The 19,899-nt window shown below is 42.4% G+C and overlaps 1 protein-coding gene across 1 annotated transcript in view; it reads right to left on the bottom strand.

The window, feature by feature from the left end:
* Positions 1 to 19,899, bottom strand: part of LOC135508399 (disintegrin and metalloproteinase domain-containing protein 17-like) — a 36,498-nt gene that overhangs the window by 6,985 nt on the left and 9,614 nt on the right. The window contains exons 6-18 of the mRNA XM_064928554.1: positions 19,313 to 19,443; positions 12,232 to 12,318; positions 11,691 to 11,816; positions 11,275 to 11,419; positions 11,047 to 11,138; positions 10,453 to 10,605; positions 10,139 to 10,338; positions 9,196 to 9,299; positions 8,714 to 8,848; positions 5,184 to 5,314; positions 4,861 to 4,939; positions 4,659 to 4,747; positions 4,337 to 4,378 (exon numbers count right to left, since the gene is read on the bottom strand). Of these exons, the coding sequence (XP_064784626.1) occupies positions 4,337 to 4,378; positions 4,659 to 4,747; positions 4,861 to 4,939; positions 5,184 to 5,314; positions 8,714 to 8,848; positions 9,196 to 9,299; positions 10,139 to 10,338; positions 10,453 to 10,605; positions 11,047 to 11,138; positions 11,275 to 11,419; positions 11,691 to 11,816; positions 12,232 to 12,318; positions 19,313 to 19,443 (1,514 nt within the window). The remainder of the gene's footprint in view (positions 1 to 4,336; positions 4,379 to 4,658; positions 4,748 to 4,860; positions 4,940 to 5,183; positions 5,315 to 8,713; positions 8,849 to 9,195; positions 9,300 to 10,138; positions 10,339 to 10,452; positions 10,606 to 11,046; positions 11,139 to 11,274; positions 11,420 to 11,690; positions 11,817 to 12,231; positions 12,319 to 19,312; positions 19,444 to 19,899) is intronic.

The following is a 19,899-nucleotide window of genomic DNA, read 5'->3' as shown; positions in this document are numbered from 1 at the left end:
AGTCATGAGTCATGACTGCAGTAAAATTTGACGTGACCGTTGAGTCATGGTGATATCCTCTTATCCACTCTGGACATGTATTGGTAGTACCCAACTCACTAATGATCATCAGGTCGCTAATGGCCTGGTACTCAGGACTTGATTGTCCCTCTAACCACTCTGACATCAATGTAATACAATCGAAAATCACAACAACCATCATCAAAACACTGCTTTTAAAAACTCAACTTACTGTGATTGATCAATTTGAAGAAAGTTCAACAAGTTTGAAAACGAATGGAAAACATGGTCATTGTGGATGTTGTTTTAAAGCAGGGCGGCAGGGTAGCCTAGTGGTTAGAGCATTGGACTAGTAACCAAAAGGTTGCAAGTTCAACTCCCCGAGCTGACAAAGTACAAATCTGTCATTCTGCCCCTGAACAGGCAGTTAACCCACTGTTCCTATGCCATCATTGAAAATAAGTATTTGTTCTTAACTAACTTGCCTAGTAAATAAAAAGCCTACTAAAGCCTAACAACTAAAATGAACAGCACTTTCTAAGGGAATGATTAAATCAAAACATGCAAATGGAACATGACAGAACAGGTCATTGTAACTCAAATATCCCAGTTACTATTATTTATCCTGTATTTCAAAATGTAAAGTGTTTGTTTCATGAGCTGAAATAAAAGATCTTAGAAAGCAAATTTTTCTCCAATTTTGTGATCAAATTTGTTTACATCCCTGTTAGTGAGCATTTCTCCTTTGTGAAGATAATCCATCTACCTGACAGGTGGCATATCAAGAAGCTGATTAAATAGCGTGTTGGGGACAATAAAAAGCCACTCTAAACCGTGCAGTTTTGTCACAACACAATGCCACATATCTCAAGTTGAGGGAGAGTGCACTTGGCATGCTGACTGTAGGAATGTCCACAAGAGCTGTTTCCAGATAATTTAATGTTAATTTCTCTACAATAAGCTGCCTCCAAAGTCGTTTTAGAGAATTTGGCAGCACGTCCAACCGGCCTCACAACCACGTGTATCCAGGCCAGCCCAGGACCTCCACATCTGGCTTCTTCACCTGCAGAATCGTCTGAGACCAGCCACCTGGACAGCTGATAAAACTGAGGAGTATTTCTGTCTGTAATAAAGACCTTTTGTGGGTGGGCCTATTTCCCAAGTGTGGTGGGCTCTCTCATCAATCTGATGCATTTAGGTGAGCGGACACCTGGGGGAATTGATTTGTGAGTTGCCCTTCGTGCCCGCTCCCATACCCTAGAAGTGTTTATTTCTTAGTGACTCATTTCTATACAGGTAGACCAGAAAAGCCACATACCTGATTGGCAGATGAGTGGCAACCCTGATTCGAAGCACCTGCTGCCCATCTGTTGTTCTTTACAAATGCTGTTTTTAATTCTGAAATGATACCTACTCACTGAAAAAAGCTGTAAAGCCAAAACGTCTTGTGTACATTATCCTTGATGCAGTGAAAATAACTTACAAAATTTAATTGGTCAGGGAGGTGACCAAGAACCTGATGGTCCCTTTGACAGAGCACCAGAGTTCCTCTGTGGAGATGAGAGAACCTTCCAGAAGGACAACCATCTCTGCAGCACTACACCAATCAGGCCTTTATGGTAGAGTGGCCAGACAGAAGCCACTCCTCAAATCAAATGTATTTGTCACATACACATGGTTAGCAGATGTTAATGCGAGTGTAGCGAAATGCTTGTGCTTCTAGTTCCGACAATGCAGTAATAACCAACGAGTAATCTAACAATTCTAAAACACACAAGTGTCAAAGGATAAAGAATATGTACATAAAGATATGAATGAGTGATGGTACAGAACGGCATAGCAGTAGATGGTATCGAGTACAGTATATACATTATGAGATGAGTAATATACATATGAGATGAGTAATGTAGGGTGTGTAAACAAAGTGGCATAGTTAAAGTGGCTAGTGTATTTCATAAAGATGCAGTAGATTTATTTAACTAGGCAAGTCAGTTAAGAACAAATTCTTATTTTCAATGACAGCCTAGGAACAGTGGGTTAACTGCCTGGGGCAGAACAACAGATTTGTACCTTGTCAGCTCGGGGGTTTGAACTTGCAACCTTCAGGTTACTAGTACACCACTCTAACCACTAGGCTACCCTGCCTCCCCAGATGTTATAGAGTACAGTATATACATATATGAGATGAGTAATGTAGGGTATGTAAACATTATATTAAGTAGCATTGTTAAAAGTGGCTCGTAAAATATTTTTTTCCTCAGTAAAAGGCACATGACAGCCCGCTAGGAGTTTGCCTAAAGGCATTTAAAGATTCTCAGACCATGAGAAACAAAATTCTCTGGTCTGACGAAACCAAGACTAGGAAACTAGTCAGGATCGAGGCAAAGATGAACGGAACAAAGTACAGAGAGATCCTTAATGAAGTCCTGAGCTTTCTGGAGCAGGTTCTTAGACTGGGGCGAAGTTTCACCTTCCAACAGGTCAACAAGCCTAAGCACACAACCAAGACAACGCAGGAGTGGCTTCGGGACAAGTCTCTGAATATCCTTGAGTGGCCCAGCCAGAGCCCAGACTTGAACCGGATCGAACATCTCTGGAGACCTGAAAATAGCTGTGCAGCAACACTCCCCCTCCAACCTGACAGAGCTTGAGAGGATCTGCAGAGAAGAATGGGAGAAACTTCCCAAATACACGTGTGCCAAGCTTGTAGTGTTAGTTCACCACTATGGCCTATTTATTGCCTTACCTCCCTAATCTTACTTCATTTGCGCACACTGTATATAGACTTTTCTACTGTGGTATTGACTGTACGTTTGTTTATTCCATGTGTAACTCTGTGTTGTTGTTTGTGTCGCACTTTTTTGCTTTATCTTGGCCAAGTCGCAGTTGTAAATGAGAACTTGTTCTCAACTGGCCTACCTGGTTAAATAAAGGTGAAATAAATCAAAGAAATAAAAATACCCAAGAAGGTTCGAGGCTGTAATCGCTGCCAAAGGTGCTTCAATAAAGTACTGAGTAAAGGGTCTGAATACTTATGTAAATGTAATATTTCCATTTTTTATTTAAAAATGTTTAAAATGTTTGTGCTTTGACATTATTGTGTGTAAATCGATGAGGGAATAAAATGATTTAATCAATTTTAGAATAAGGCCTTAACATAACAAATTGTGGAAAAAGTCAAGGGGTCTGAATACTTTCCAAATGCACCGTAGAAAAGAGGAGAAAATATTCTTTCTAATGATGTCAACTTCCTTTCTCAACTTCTAATATTGAGCAAATGACACACTCACTGGCGTTTGACATAGGCTTTGAAAAAGCACCCACGAGTACTAGGCATGGCAAATGCCACTGGCTGATGATAAGCTTTCTTGACTTACGACTCTATTTAATCCGTATCGCGCCAGTTCAGCTTTACAGCATGATTGAAAGGCAATGTTCCTTCGTTAGACTGCATTCACGGTAAACGCTGCATATGTCGGCTCAAATCGGAAATTACATTTACGTCATGCAATCTGTAGTCCTTAAAAACATCTTGCCAACACATGGCCGACCTTTGACTAACCAGCTAAATGGCTGCTATTAGAGAAAATGTGTTTTCAGTTACCTATCTACATAAAAAGGCTGTTAGTTGACAATTACTTTTCTAATTATAATGTGGGGAGGTCAAAATAATAAATCTACCAAATCTATGAATTACTTCTCCTTGCCATTCACCTGAAAAGACCTGCTAACAAAAGACCTTGCTAACATATGATGGTGGTCCCTGGGTCTCCGGTTTGCCTGGACAGGGGTCCCTGGGCAAGAAAAGACAACATGCTCTGTCGTAGTCTGAGATCTCTAAAAGGGATAGCGTGTTATAGTGAGTGCGACTTCAAAGTTCAAACCTAGAACATGTGGACAGTGGTGAACATGGGAGGGCATAGGACTCATGTTGGGGAAGTTCATGGCATAGTCATGACAGACTTACGCCGGGGAAGTTCATGTTTTATCATGACGTGACAGACTTACGCTGGGGAAGTTCATGTTTTATCATGACGTGGCAGACTTACGCTGGGGAAGTTCATGTTTTATCATGACGTGACAGACTTACGCTGGGGAAGTTCATGTTTTATCGTGACGTGACAGACTTACGCCGGGGAAGTTCATGTTTTATCATGACGTGGCAGACTTACGCTGGGGAAGTTCATGTTTTATCATGACGTGGCAGACTTACGCCGGGGAAGTTCATGTTTTATCATGACGTGGCAGACTTACGCTGGGGAAGTTCATGTTTTATCATGACGTGGCAGACTTACGCCGGGGAAGTTCTTGTTTTATCATGACGTGACAGACTTACGCTGGGCTTGGTGTTCTCATACTCCTTCTCCAGATTTTTATCCTACAGTAATGAAACAGAAAGCATGTCATTAGTGTATCAGGAGCTGATACATTAATTTGTCTTAAATCAACCATGTGGTGGGCTTCAAATATTATTATACAACATGCCAATATGAAGACCCTTTCATCCAAAGCGACTTAGTATCATCCATGCATACATTTCACTTATCGGTGGTCCTGGGAATCGAACCCACTATCCTGGCGTTGCAAGCGCCATGCTCCACCAATTGAGCAACAGTGGACAACATGCAAAGACAGACATGCTCAGTAAGGTGTCTCACCACACAGTGCACCAGGATACTGAGAGGGATCCAGAAAATCAGAGAGAACAACACCACTGAGGCCACGATGTTGTCTGCCAGGATCTTCCCTACAAGAGGGAGAGAGAAAAAGACAAACTTCAACCAGCCTTTCAAATAAACTCCAAGCTAGTCCAACTGGACATCCAAGCTAGTCTAACGCCAACATTGCATCCCAACTCACCGAAAGTGTTGATGTCCAGCTTGTCGATGAAATCCCACAACCTCTCGATCACATCCTGGACTTGCTTCATGCATTTGCCCTGAAACAAACAGACAAATCAATATATCATAATTGTCAGCCAATTTAAATAGAACGTGGTAACACTCCCTGTAGGACCAATACCATCTATTCAAAACATTCTCTTCGTGTAAAAATGTATTTTATTATTATTTTAAAGTGGATTTATTGACATGAAATGTGTTGAAACTCTGAATACAGGCAGAGTCCATTCAGTGTGAGTAGAGGTGAAAGGTCAATGCTAATGGAAGAGGTCAGTCACTCACGCCCTCATCACAGAAGCCCACGGTGCAGGGTTTCCCCTTGCGCAGATACAGGAAGTTCTGGTCCTTTTTGACGAAGGGAGTGCAGGTGCCATTTTTGTCCCGGCAGCAGACCTTACACGAATTGACCAGCTCTGGGAAAGTAAAGGGAGGTCAGTTTAGGTTTAAAGACAACCTGGTGCTATACTATTATCTGTATCTTTCTCCAAATGTCCTTTACAGTGCCTTAATATCCCTTGACCTATTCCACAGTTTGTTGTGTTACCGCCTGAATTCAACATTTATTAAATTGATTATTTTTTCCTTACCCATCTACACACAATACCCCATAATGAAATGTTAGCACATGTATTGAAAATTAAATACAGAAATGTCTCATTTACATAAGTATTCACAACACTACAAACTGAGTTCTGGTGCATACAATTTCCTTTGATCATTCTTGAAATGTCACTACAACTTGATAGGAGTCTGTGGCCAATTCATTTGTTTGGACATGATTTAGAAAGAAACACCTGTCTATCTATACAAGGTGTCAGAGCAGAAACTATACCATGAAGTCCAAGGAACTGTTCTGTCACGTTCTGACCTTTATTTCCTTTGTTTTGTCTTTATTTAGTATGGTCAGGGTGTGGGTTGGGGTGGGCAGTCTATTTGTGTTTCTATGTTTTTTCTATTTCTGTGTTTGGCCTGATATGGTTCTCAATCAGAGGCAGCGGTTGATCTACGGCCGCACTGGTGGGCTACGGGGAGCATTCAACCAGGTAAAGTTGGGCAGGCTCGGTGCTCAAGAGCTCCAGTGCGCCTGCACGGTCCGGTCTATCCAGTGCCACCTCCACGCACCAGCCCTCCGGTGGCAGCCCCCCGCACCAGGCTGTCTCTCCGTTCTCTGCCTACAGGGTCTCACACCTGTCCGGCACCGCCAGAGCCTCCCGCCTGTCCGGCACCGCCAGAGCCTCCCGCCTGTCCGGAGCCGCCAGAGCCGCCCGCCTGTCCGGAGCCGCCCGCCTGTCCGGAGCCACCCGCCTGTCCGGAGCCGCCAGAGCCGCCAGTCTGTCCTGAGCCACCAGCCAGCCAGGACCTGCCAGAGCCGTCAGTCAGCTCCGGCACTTCACTCCGGCACTGCCGGAGTCACCCGCTTGTCCGGCGCAGCCGGAGTCTCCCGCCTATTCGGGACCCATTTCTAGGGTCCCCAGTCCAAGGTCGGTGGCGAGGGTCGCCGCTTTAAAGAGGCCACAGAGGCGGGCGAAGAGGCGCACTAGAACTATGGTGAAGTGGGGTCCACGTTCTGACCTTTATTTCCTTTGTTTTGTCTTTATTTAGTATGGTCAGGGCGTGAGTTGGTGTGGGCAGTCTGTTTTTTCTATTTCTGTGTCTGGCCTGATATGGTTCTCAATCAGAGGCAGCTGTTGATCGTTGTCCCTGATTGAGAACCATATTTAAGTAGCCTGGGTTTCACTGTTGGTTTGTGGGTGTTTGTTTCCTGTGTCAGTGTTTGTCGCCACACGGTACTGTTTCGTTTTGGTTATTTCACGTATTAGTTTATTGTTTTTGTATTTCATAGTGTTCAGTGCTTTTCTTATTAAAATCGTCATGAACACTTACCACGCCGCATCTTGGTCCGATCCTTACTCCTCTTCAGACGAAGAGGAGGAAATCTGCCGTTACATGTTCTTAAATCTCAGAGAGAGAATTGTGATGAGGCATATATCTGGGGAAGGGTATAAAACTACTTCTAGAATGTTGAAAGTTTCCAAGAGCACAGTGGTCTCCATCATTGGGAAAGTAAAACATATGGAACTACCCAGACTGATTAGAGCTGGCCATCTGACCAAACTGAGCCTCCGGGTAAGAAGGACCTTGGTCATGGAGGTGACCAAGAACCCAAGTAGACAGTACTACAGAGTTCATTGACTGAGATGGGAGAACCTGCCAGAAGGACAACAGTCTGTCCAGCCTGCCACCGATCTGGAAGAGCGGCCAGACGGAAGCCAGTCCTAAAAAAATAAGCACACGACAGCACGCCTGGAGTTTGCAAAAAGTCACAAGAAAGACTCAGAGCACAAGGCAAAATGGTCTGATTGAAAAATGTAATTCTCTGGCCTGAATGCAAAGCCAGGCGCTGCTCATCGCATGTCTAAAACCATCCCTACCATGAAGCATGGTGCTGGCAGCATCATGCTATGGGAATGCTTTTCGGTGGCAGAGACTGGGAGACTGGTAAGGATAGAACAACCTTCGACTGTGGCAAAGATTTACATTCCAACAGGCCATTGACCCCAAGCATACAGCCAAAGCAAAGCTGGAATGGCTTCAGAACAAGAATGTGAAAGTTCTTAAGAGGCACAACCAAAGGCCAGACTTGTATCCCATTGAAAATATGTGGAAAGACTTGAAGATTGCTGTTCACTGCCACTCTCCATCTAACATAACAGTGCTTGAGAAAATCTGCCAAGAATAAATGGGAGAGAAGACCCAAATCCAGATGTGCAAAGCTGATACAGACATACCCAAGTCGACTCAAAGCTGATACAGACATACCCAAGTCGACTCAAAGCTGATACAGATATACCCAAGACGACTCAAAGCTGATACAGACATACCCAAGACGACTCAAAGCTGATACAGACATACCCAAGACGACTCAAAGCTGATACAGACATACCCAAGACGACTCAAAGCTGATACAGACATACCCAAGACGACTCAAAGCTGATACAGACATACCCAAGACGACTCAAAGCTGATACAGACATACCCAAGACGACTCAAAGCTGATACACACATACCCAGACGAAAGCTGATACAGACATACCCAAGACGACTCAAAGCTGATACAGACATACCCAAGACTCAAAGCTGATACAAAGCTGATACAGACATACCCAAGACGACTCAAAGCTGATACAGACATACCCAAGACGACTCAAAGCTGATACACACATACCCAGACGACTCAAAGCTGATACAGACATACCCAAGATGACTCAAAGCTGATACAGACATACCCAAGACGACTCAAAGCTGATACAGACATACCCAGACGACTCAAAGCTGATACAGACATACCCAGACGACTCAAAGCTGATACAGACATACCCAAGACGACTCAAAGCTGTAACCACCGCTAAAGGTGCTTCTATAAAGTATTAACTCAGGGGTGTCCAGAAACTCTTATGTCCAGACAATTCTTTAAACATGTTTTCACTTTGTCATTATGGGGTATTGTGTGAGGGTGGGTGAGAAAAAATAAATTGAATCCATTTTGAATTCTGTCTGTAACACAACAAAATGTGGAATAAGTCCAGGGGTATGAATACTTTCTGAAGGCACTGTACAGTATATTGGCAGAAATCAAATTTAAGGCTTTGCGTTTCGAACATTAATTTAAACTTGAAGCCTCAAATCAAATAAAGAACAAAACCTTTAATGCAAAGATATTGGATCCACCCATAGAGATAGAAATACAACTATAGAGAGGCTCTATGAGTACACCATGGTACAGTACAGTGGTGTATGTGAGAGGGTTGTACCATTACAAGCACAGGGCTGCAGGTTCTGCACAGCCTCACAGAAGGTCATGCACTCCCCGTTGCTGCACCTCACACTATCCACACAGATGGTATTGTCCGGAGCATTGTCTGGGTTTGGGCACTCACTGCTCTTACCTAAGGTTTTGAGAAGGCGGCGGGGAGAGAGAACATCAAAGAAATTGATATTCTCCCTCAGGGAGTCAGTCAAATACCCAAACTGATGTCTCAACAGCAAGACCTGGAGACCTAGCCAGCTAGAGGATGGTGAACCAAAATATCACTTACATAGCAGATAATGGTTAGTTGTCCGGTTGAATAAGAGTATATTTATTTTTCTTTAAAACAGGGGTGAGTCCCATTGAGAACAACATATTTTACTAGGGAGCCCTGTATTACAAAGCATCAATGATCAATAAAAAATAAAATCACATCGGTCTGTTTAGTCATGGCTATCCTGTGTATGAACAGTAGGGGAGGCTTACCTGTGCAGAGGGACATGCCCTTACAGGTGGCGTTGATTGGCTCCTGGCACGGCTTGCCTGCCTGCCGAAACTTGCAGTTCTTACAGCATGGACTGTTCCTGTCACTGGATTTACCCAAACATAGAAAACATAACTTCAGTTTCCATGTGGGGAATGTCACTAAGCATCATAGTAGTGTGAATGCATTGGCATGGTGATGATAGAGAGGAAGGTTACTGGATAGTATGTTCAAGGTCCAATGCAGCCATTTTTATCTCAATATCAAATCCTTTCTGGGAAACAATAAAGTACCTTACTGTGATTATTTTCAATTTAAATGGTAAAAAAAAAAAAAAAATGTAAATAGCTTCTTAGCAAAGTGCAATTTCTCAAGCAAGAATTTTGCTAGGACTGTCTGGGAGTGATCTGAGTAGGGAGGGGAAACTGAAAACAACCTGTAATTGGCAGAGTGGTTTGGAACTCTCTCTTATTGGTCTATTAACTAATTTACCGCCTGGTGTTGTCACCAGGCAGGCAAAAACTGCCAAAAGAGGCTGAAATTTCAGGCTGTCTTTTCAAACAGCTTTTACACTAAAACGGCTTCATGGTCATTTTCACAGTATTATTCCAACCAGTGTGAAAATGTATATAAAACACAGGAGGGAAAAAAATTTAATAATCACATTTTTGACAGCACTGGGCCTTTAAAACACACACAAAATAACTGCAATGTCAGTTTACTTTATTATTTTACTGTATATTACGAAATTGACATGATTCTGTATGTAACCATGTTGTAACTGCTACATGACACTGCAAACTAAATTTCCCCAAGGGGACAATAAAGTCAGCCAGTAAGTAAAGGCAGGCAGGAATTCACTGAAGCCTTTGTAAATGTCATCCTGCCATATGAATTACTGCACTCAGAGGTGACCATTTTGGGCCGTGTGTGGGGGGTCTCTACCTGCACTGGGACTCGGGCCTAAACTTGCAGTCGGCGGAGCAGCACTGGTCGTCGTTGAGGTGCAGCAGGCCCGGGTCGCACTCCTCCCCTTCCTCAACGCGCAAGTTCCCACACACCTTGCTGTTCCTCTCCTTGAAGCAGATGGGAGCCTTGAGGCGCAGCGTCTTCCCTATGGAGATCTTACTGCAGTTGGAGAAACGCTGTGGGGAGAAGACAAATATAAAGGAAGGGAGGAGGGAAAGAATATAAGGTAAATGTCATGTGAGCATATATGAGTCATTTGACAGAAGATTTGAAGCACACAAGAGCATTACCTTGTTATTGTAGTGGTCCCCGCTCACAGCGATGGGGTACATGACAAACTTGCCCCCGTGGTCATCGCTAGGGGCGCAGTAGTGCATGCTGTCAGGGTCGTGCTCAGCTCCAAAGTTGTGGCCCAGCTCATGGGTTGTCACCAAATCTGCTTCCTGGTGATGGGAGGAAAAAAAAAAAAAAAAACTTAATGCTTGGAAACCATATATTGACTTGCAACAATTAATAAAGAAATTACATATCTATTATCTTTGGGATATAATAGCAGTTAGAATATCTGAGGAGCAGTGACTTGAAGAGGGTCTTATACGGTCTAAGTCATTAATATTAGTGATGCATACGGCTGCCTACTCAACCCATGACCCAACACAATGTGCCCCACAGGTTATTCTATCCATGTGTCATTAGACAACATCTCAAACCATCATCTTGACTGAGTACTGCCCATCATCTGACCTATGACCTATGACCCAGAAAGATGTAATGAATTATGCAATACAGGGAGTTGTTCAGTCCTGGTTCTAGTTTATTCGATAGAGGGTGCAGAAGCCATAGAAATAGCATGGCTGGATTCAGATACTCAATGAGGAACCTACCTTGGTTAGAATGGTTTTGCCATAATTCTTAGTGCTGGTTAAACCAGTGTTGAGGAAACTGGGGTTCTTAACGGAACTAGATGGAAAGAAAGCTGTAGAAAACAAAAAAATAAATCAGACTAGAAATATAGGAGCAATCTCTTGAGAATCTATCACACCATTATCAAAACACTAATCATAGTTATTTGATCAGAATTGAGAGGACCTCTGTGAGAGGCTAAGCATTACGTTTAGGGCAGAGGCCCCCCATAGCCTGGGCTTTAGAAGGGGCCACGTAAGCCAAGCCCAGTGTCCCCTCATCAAAGTCCTGATAGGTGAACAGGTGGGCAAGGCACACAGTGCTAGCATTGTCCGCTATGTCCGTGCTAAATTGCTGCAGAGAAAAGAGGTATTGAAAAATTAATGAGAAGAAAATACTAGTCATTACAAGTCAAAAGTATCCCCAGGGTGAGAGTGTTAGTTGTCAATCATGTTTAGGCCCGTTCAAGTAAATGTTATTGAAGAGTCTACAACATAAAGTTCATACAGTGATCCCCCCAAAGAATTTGTCTTAATGTGTTCGCTACCGACAGACAACAGAACACTGTACAGGCTACACTCTGTAATGGCATCGGAGTAGATTAGAGTCAGTAGCAGTGTCTCACTTCCAGCAGTTTCTTGACGTCCCACACCTCCTTGCCTTGGATGGGGCTTCCCTTCATGTTGTAGTGGGTCCAGTCCGGCCCAGCCTGGCCAAGCGGCGCTCTGGTCGGCTCCTTGTTGATGATGATCTACAACCAGGACATTACAACTTCTTAAACCCAATTAAGGTTACAGCACGTACTACAGTCCCCATAATGCTCTGCACAAGATATTATGGTCTGGAGAAGATATGGATCATAGACCACCACATTTATTCAGTGAGGCGGTGGTTTCGTAGTAGACGCAGTGTTTGCCATTCACTCCCACACAAAGAGCACGGTCTGCTCCAAAAATGCTTTTCCAAATAGGGTACTACAGTTATGCTCAGCTTAATTTCTTAACCCAGCACTGACACAACACACTGAGCTATGGTGTCACTAGTGATATGGAATGATTGGCATGGAAATGACAACGCCAAATGACAACATGCCAAATATTCGCTTTCAACTACTACAACAATACAACTACTACCAACTCACACACACAGCTAGCAAATAGTCCCACCTGTTGGATCTGAACACCGTATCCTGAAAACTCATCATCCCAGGTTGTGTTCCTGTACATGTCGTCCACTCTGTCAATCAACTCAATCTGGGGGAAACAGACAGTATTAGCACAAACCCAGATGATGCCTGTTCCTGAACACTGGTTCGTTGCAGCACTACACAATTCCAAATGGACCTCATGGCTCTACTTTCAGGCACTTCATGAAGGTCTAAAAACACATCTCAAACTCATTCCACGGCGGTGTCCGCGGGTTTTCACTCCTCCCTTGTACTTGATTGATGAATTAAAGGTCACTAATTAGTATAGAACTCCTCTCACCTGCTTGTTTAAGTCTTAATTGAAAGGAAAAAACAAAAACTAGCAGACACGAGAGCTGTGTTCGAATACTCATACTAACCCCACTAAGCATACTATTTGTGATGTAAATTAAGTCAAATATGCTTATTTGTCATGAACTCAGCAAAACAGAAACGTCCTCTCAATGTCAACTGCGTTTATTTTGAGCAAACTTAACGTGTAAATATTTGTATGAACACAAGATTCAACAACTGAGACATAAACTGAACACATTCCACAGACATGTGGCTAACAGAAATGGAATAATGTGTCCCTGAACAAAGGCGGGATCAAAAGTCAGTATCTGGTGTGGCCACCAGCTGCATTAAGTATTGCAGTGCATCTCCTCCTCATGGACTGGACCAGATTTGTCAGTTCTTGCTGTGAGATGTTACCCCACTCTTCCACCAAGGCACCTGCAAGTTCCCAAACATTTCTGTGGGAAGCCCTCACCCTCCAATCCAACAGGTCCCAGACGTGCTCAATGGGATTGAGATCCAGGCTCTTTGCTGGCCATGGCAGAACACTGACATTCTGTCTTGCAGGAAATCACGCACTGATCGAGCAATATGGCTGGTGGCATTGTCATGCTGGAGGGTCATGTCAGGATGAGCCTGCAGGAAGGGTACCACATGAGGGAGGAGGAGGTCTTCCCTGTAACGCAGAGCGTTGAGATTGCCTGCAATGACAATAAGCTTAGTCCGATGATGCTGTGAAACACCGCCTGCTCCAGAGTACAGGCCTCGGTGAAACGCTCATTCCTTCGACGATAAACACAAATCCGACCATCACCCCTGGTGAGACAAAACCGCAATTTGTCAGTGAAGAGGACTTTTTGCCAGTCCTGTCTGGTCCAGCAACGCTGTACCTGCCCCACAGGTGTGATGTTCAGATGTACCGATGTGTTGTTACACGTGGTCTGCCACTGTGAGAATGATCAGCTGTCCGTCCCGTCTCCGTGTAGCGCTGTCTTTGGCATCTCACAGTATGGACATTGCAATTTATTGCCCTGGCCACATCTGCAGTCCTCATGCCTCCTCGTAGCATGCCTGAGGTATGTTCACGCAGATGAGCAGGGAACCTGGGCATCTTTCTTTTGGTGTTTAGTAGAAAGGCCTCTTTAGTGTCCTAACTTTACATAACTGTGACCTTAATTGCCTACCGGCTGTAAGCTGTTCATGTCTTAACGACCGTTCCACAGGTGCATGTTCAGTAATTGTTTATGGTTCATTGAACAAACATGGGAAACAGTGTTAAATGAAGATCTGTGAAGTTATTTGGATTTTAATGAATTATCTTTGGAAGTCAGGGTCCTGAAAAAAGGACGTTTCTTTTTCTGCAGAGTTTAGTATGGATATAGTTAGTATGCCAAAAATGTTCCCGCATGTCGTACTAAAATATGAAGGATACACAAGCAGTGGACACTATTTCTGTGCTTTTAAGGCCAATAATGCAATTGCTCAGAAAATGAGTGTAGCGTCACAACATTTTCAGATTTTAAGAAAATATGCAGCCGAAGACCGACAAGAGCGGGTACAAATTCATTGCTTTCAAGAATGACAAATATTAAGAAAATATTGTTATTTGACTTTTCAAAATAACTTACGTTACACATTATGTTAGCTACGCTAGGCTTACGAACCGCATAGCATATCATTACAGCAGTTGCTTGTATGTACCGGTATGTTAGCTAGCTACTTAAAGTTAGTTGGCTACTAATGAATCAAACTTGCCAGTATACAGTATTAACTATATGCTATCTAACTACTCAACGTTTATTGACTTGATTATTCACATTCTTAGCCGTATAGTTGTTGCGCATTCTGAATGGATATGGTTGATGAAGTCGTAAGATGTCTAGCTAGTAATTTGTTATGCTAACAAGCTAGCATGATGTTCCATAGCAACAGCATCAACTTCCAGTAGGCAGACAAAGTGCTAGTACACTCAACTGAAAGGATATTGTTCATTTACAGTATACTAAAATGAACAAATAGTATATACTCATTATGTACGTAGTATACAGTATGTTAGTATGGGTATTCAAACACAGTTTAGGCCTTCCATCGAATGAGTTTGAAACCCCTGGTCTAAAAGCATTGAGTAGGTATGGCACAGGAGGTTGGTGGCACCTTAATTGGGGAGAACAGGCTCGTATCGTGTAAGGAGCGGAATTAGTGGAATGGTATGAAGTACATCAAACATGGTTTCCAGGTATTTGATGCTGTTCCATTTGCGTGGTTCCGGCCATTATAATGAGCCATCCTGTGAGGCATAATGATAGATTGCTAATAGCTCCACCTTAGGCTCGATGAAAATTTGACCACATGACTTCAACCTATCCGATCTCCTCAGATTTACCTACCATACACCCGAGTGTACAAAACATTAGTAACACCATCCTAATCTTGAGTAGCACCCCCTTTTGCCCTCAAAACATCCTCAATTCGTAGGGACATGGACAGTACAAGGTGTCGAAAGCATTCAACAGGGATGCTGGCCCATGTTGACTCTAATGCTTCCCACAGTTGTGTCAAGTTGGCTGGATGTCCTTTGAGTAGTTGGACCATTTTTGACACACGGGAAACTGTTGAGCGTGAAAACCCCAGCAGCGTTGCAGTTCTTGACACACTCAAACCGGTGCGCCTGGCACCTACTACCACACCTCATTCAAAAGACACTTAAATCTTTTGTCTTGCCCATTCACCCTCTGAATAGCACACATACACAATCCATGTCTCAATTGTCTCAAGGCTTAAAAATTGAATTGAAATAAATTAAGTAAGCCCAAATCTATGGATTCCACGACTGGGAATACAAATATGCATCTTTTGGTCACAGATACCTTAAAAATAAATAAATAGGGCTCAGGATCTCGTCACGGTATCTCTGTGCATTCAAATTGCCATCAAAAAAATGCAATTGTGTTCGTTTTCCGTAGCTTATGCCTGCCCATATCATAGCCCCACCGCTCTGTTCAATATGCTGACACCAGAAAACCACTCACCCACACAACGCCATTCACATGGTCTGCGGTTGTAAGGGCCTGTTGGATGTGCTGGCAAATTCTCAAAAACAACTTACGGCGGCTTACGGTAGAGAAATTAACTATTTTATCTGGCAACAGCTCTGGTGGACATTCCTCCAGTCAGCATGCCAATAACACGCTCCCTCAAAACTTGAGACATCTGTGGCATTTTATTGTGTGATAAAATTGCAATTTTTAGAGAGTAGCATTTTATTGTCCCCAGCACAAGCTGCACCTGTAATGATCATGCTGTTTAAATCAGCTTCTTGATATGCCAAACCTATTATGTGGATTATCTTTGTTTGTATTTTTGTTAAGTATATATTTTTCCCAATATAATTTTTTATTCTTTAGAATTTTCCCTTAACACTACCACCCCTTCCCTAATTGGAGTAAACTAGCGGGAAACAATACTTAGGCGTCTATTTCCTGCTTATACATACATTTTACGGACATAGTATATTATACAATAGTGCTACCAAATACTAATTGAGTGTATGTAAACTTCTGAACCACTGGGAATGTGATGAAAGAAATAAAAGCTGAAATAAATCATTCTCTCTATTATTATTATTCTGACATTTTACATTACTAAAATAAAGTGGTGATCCTAACTGACCTAAGACAGGGAATTTTTACTGAGATTAAATGTCAGGAATAGTGGAAAAACTCAGTTTAAATGTATTTGGCTAAGGTGTATGTAAACTTCCGACTTCAACTGTGTATATATGTATGTATGTATGTATGTATATATGTATGTATAAGTACATTATATTGGTTGCAAGAATTATGTATAATAATTTAAATTAAAAACAAAATTTTGAATCAGCCGTTGTTTTGTGTATCAGCTCATAAATCATGTGCCATTGAATCGGTACATCAAAAATCTCCTCCCAACTATTTTGCAACCTATATGGTGCAGCTGTCTTTCCACACTATGAGGTTGGAATAATACTGTGACTTTTTTGAAAATTATGATAATGCCCTGTTAGTTTAAGAGCAGTTTGAAGAGAACGCCTGAAATTTCAACCTGTTTTGGTCACCAGGCAATAACTTAGTTAATAGACCAATAAGAAAGAGTTCCCAACATTGTTGTTAAGTCATATATTATGGTTCAGATGGACCTGCAAACTATATTGTTAGGGGATCTGAAAAACCATGATCAGTCAAATATATCATTAGTCTTGCGTAAAGTATTTATTTTGAAAGCAATAAAATCGGTAGAAATGTTACTAATAGCGAGGTTCAGGAGCCTCGTAAGACATCACAGTAAAATGGAGGGATGTATCGCACAAGGACATTGCTAAATGGCGTTATACTGTGAAAGATGGGTTAATCTGTGGACATGGGAGGGTTGGCGTTATACTGTGAAAGATGGGTTAATCTGTGGACATGGGAGGATTGGAGTTATACTGTGAAAGATGGGTTAATCTGTGGACACCGGAGGGTTGGCGTTAAGATCACAACGAATGGTGGATTGGCCGCTGTGGGTGAAAATCCAGCACTTGAAAAAAGAGGAAAATTGGAATATATGTATAATTATTTAACTACATACAGTGGGGCAAAAAGTATTTAGTCAGCCACCAATTGTGCAAGTTATACTATTTAAAAAGATGAGAGGCCTGTAATTTTCATCATAGGTACACTTCAACTATGACAGACAAAATGAGGGAAAAAAAATCCAGAAGATCACATTGTAGGATTTTTTATGAATTTATTTGCAAATTATGGTGGAAAATAAGTATTTGGTCAATAACAAAAGTTTCTCAATACTTTGTTATATACCCTTTGTTGGCAATGACAGAGGTCAAACATTTTCTGTAAGTCTTCACAAGGTTTTCACACACTGTTGCTGGTATTTTGGCCCATTCATCCATGCAGATCTCCTCTAGAGCAGTGATTTTTTTGGGGCTGTTGCTGGGCAACACGGTCTTTCAACTCCCTCCAAAGATTTTCTATGGGGTTGAGATCTGGAGACTGGCTAGGCCACTCCAGGACCTTGAAATGCTTCTTACGAAGCCACTCCTTCGTTGCCCGGGCGATGTGTTTGGGGTTATTGTCATGCTGAAAGACCCAGCCACGTTTCATCTTCAATGCCCTTGCTGATGGGAGGTTTTCACTCAAAATCTCACGATACATGGCCCCATTCATTCTTTCCTTTACACGGATCAGTCGTCCTGGTCCCTTTGCAGAAAAACAGCCCCAAAGCATGATGTTTCCACCCCCATGCTTCACAGTAGGTATGGTGTTCTTTGGATGCAACTCAGCATTCTTTGTCCTCCAAACACGACGAGTTTAGTTTTTACCAAAAAGTTATATTTTGGTTTCATCTGACCATATGACGTTCTCCCAATCTTCTTCTGGATCATCCAAATGCTCTCTAGCAAACGTCAGACGGGCCTGGACATGTACTGGCTTAAGCAGGAGGACACGTCTGGCACTGCAGGATTTGAGTCCCTGGCGGCGTAGTGTGTTACTGATGGTAGGCTTTGTTACTTTGATCCCAGCTCTCTGCAGGTCATTCACTAGGTCCCCCCGTGTGGTTCTGGGATTTTTGCTCACATTTCTTGTGATCACTTTGACCACACGGAGTGAGATCTTGCGTGGAGCCCCAGATTGGGGGAGAATATCAGTGGTCTTGTATGTCTTCCATTTCCTGATAATTGCTCCCACAGTTGATTTCTTCAAACCAAGCTGCTTACCTATTGCAGATTCAGTCTTCCTAGTCTGGTGCAGGTCTACAATTTTGTTTCTGGTGTCCTTTGACAGCTCTTTGGTCTTGGCCATAGTGGAGTTTGGAGTGGGACTGTTTGAGGTTGTGGACAGGTGTCTTTTATACTGATAACAAGTTCAAACAGGTGCCATTAATACAGGTAACGAGTGGAGGACAGAGGAGCCTCTTAAAGAAGAAGTTACAGGTCTGTGAGAGCCAGAAATCTTGCTTGTTTGTAGGTGACCAAATACTTATTTTCCACCATAATTTGCAAATAAATTCATAAAAAATCCTACAATGTGATTTTCTGGATTTTTTTAACCTAAAATGAAAATTACAGGCCTCTCTCATCTTTTTAAGTGGGAGAACTTGCACAATTGGTGGCTGACTAAATACTTTTTTGCCCCACTGTATAATGTGTACATGAAGTATTGTTGTCCCTTAGTTTACTATAATCAGGGTAGGTGTGGTAGGGGGAAAGTATAAATAAATAAAACGTGGATTAGAAATTATACAAAACAATTAAATTGATAGAACCCACAATCTGCAATATTAAATCTTTATTTGGTACATAATAGGCACTTACTATAGTCATTTTTTTAAATTAACCTCTTGAGATGGGAATACCTGTTTTTTATTACTTTGTTCTCATCATGACAGAATGTTAAAATTAGGTGAAATAAAACTTTTTTTCCCATCAAATTACAACACCCAAAAGGGACTAATTTTATGGAATGCAGATTTGTTTTGGCACTGATCATTGAGACAAATCACGATGTAACAAGTACTCGCATCTTTCGAATTTCGGAAGAGGAAAGGACATTTGGCCCATGGACTTGCCCAGAAACTAGCTGCAAGTTTCCCTTTAGAGGGGTAAATACTTTGCTAGTCTTGTTAGTATCCTTTCTCACACGTCGCCCCGGAGAACTTAAAATTGAACATCCGACACAATAATGCAAGATTTTAGATCTGGGTATCTAAGATTAGTTTGGGACTCTCACCAGGTAGTTGAGTGTAATGCTCTCCTCTCCGCGGCCCATGTGTTTGAAGAAGCGGTAGTCGGCCACCAGGGCTAGAGGACAGGTGTTCTTCTTGTGGTTGTGGGTCACTCTCTTCTCTCTGTGGAGGGAATCTATGATGGGAGGAAGGAAGGAGAGGAGGAGAGAAACAGTGTGAGAAGTCACAGCTGGGAGAATGAGTGAATGAGGCCAGCACTTAAGTTCCAACTGTTCGGTGCCCTTGTATTCACATTCTGTTTGCCTATGAACTGATTTCATGCAGTATACTATACAGTGGCAAAACATTTATGTGAACCCTTTGGAATTACCTGGATTTCTGAATAAATTGTCCTTCATCTAAGTCACAACAATAGATTAAGAACACTGTGTTCTTAAACTAATAACACAGAAACTATATTGAATACATCATTTAAACATTCACAGTGTAGGTTGGAAAAAGTATATGAACCCCTAGGCTAACGACTTTTCCAAAAGCTAATTGGAGACAGGAGACAGCTAACCTGGAGTCCAATCAATGAGACGAGATTGGAGATGTTGGTTTGAGCTACCCTGCCCTATTAAAAAAAAAT

The sequence above is a fragment of the Oncorhynchus masou genome, chromosome 21 (genome assembly GCF_036934945.1).
Source record: "Oncorhynchus masou masou isolate Uvic2021 chromosome 21, UVic_Omas_1.1, whole genome shotgun sequence".
Classification (NCBI taxonomy): Eukaryota; Metazoa; Chordata; class Actinopteri; order Salmoniformes; family Salmonidae; genus Oncorhynchus; species Oncorhynchus masou.
The sequence above is the reverse complement of the archived record's forward strand: the minus strand, read 5'-3'. Positions and strand labels throughout refer to the sequence as shown.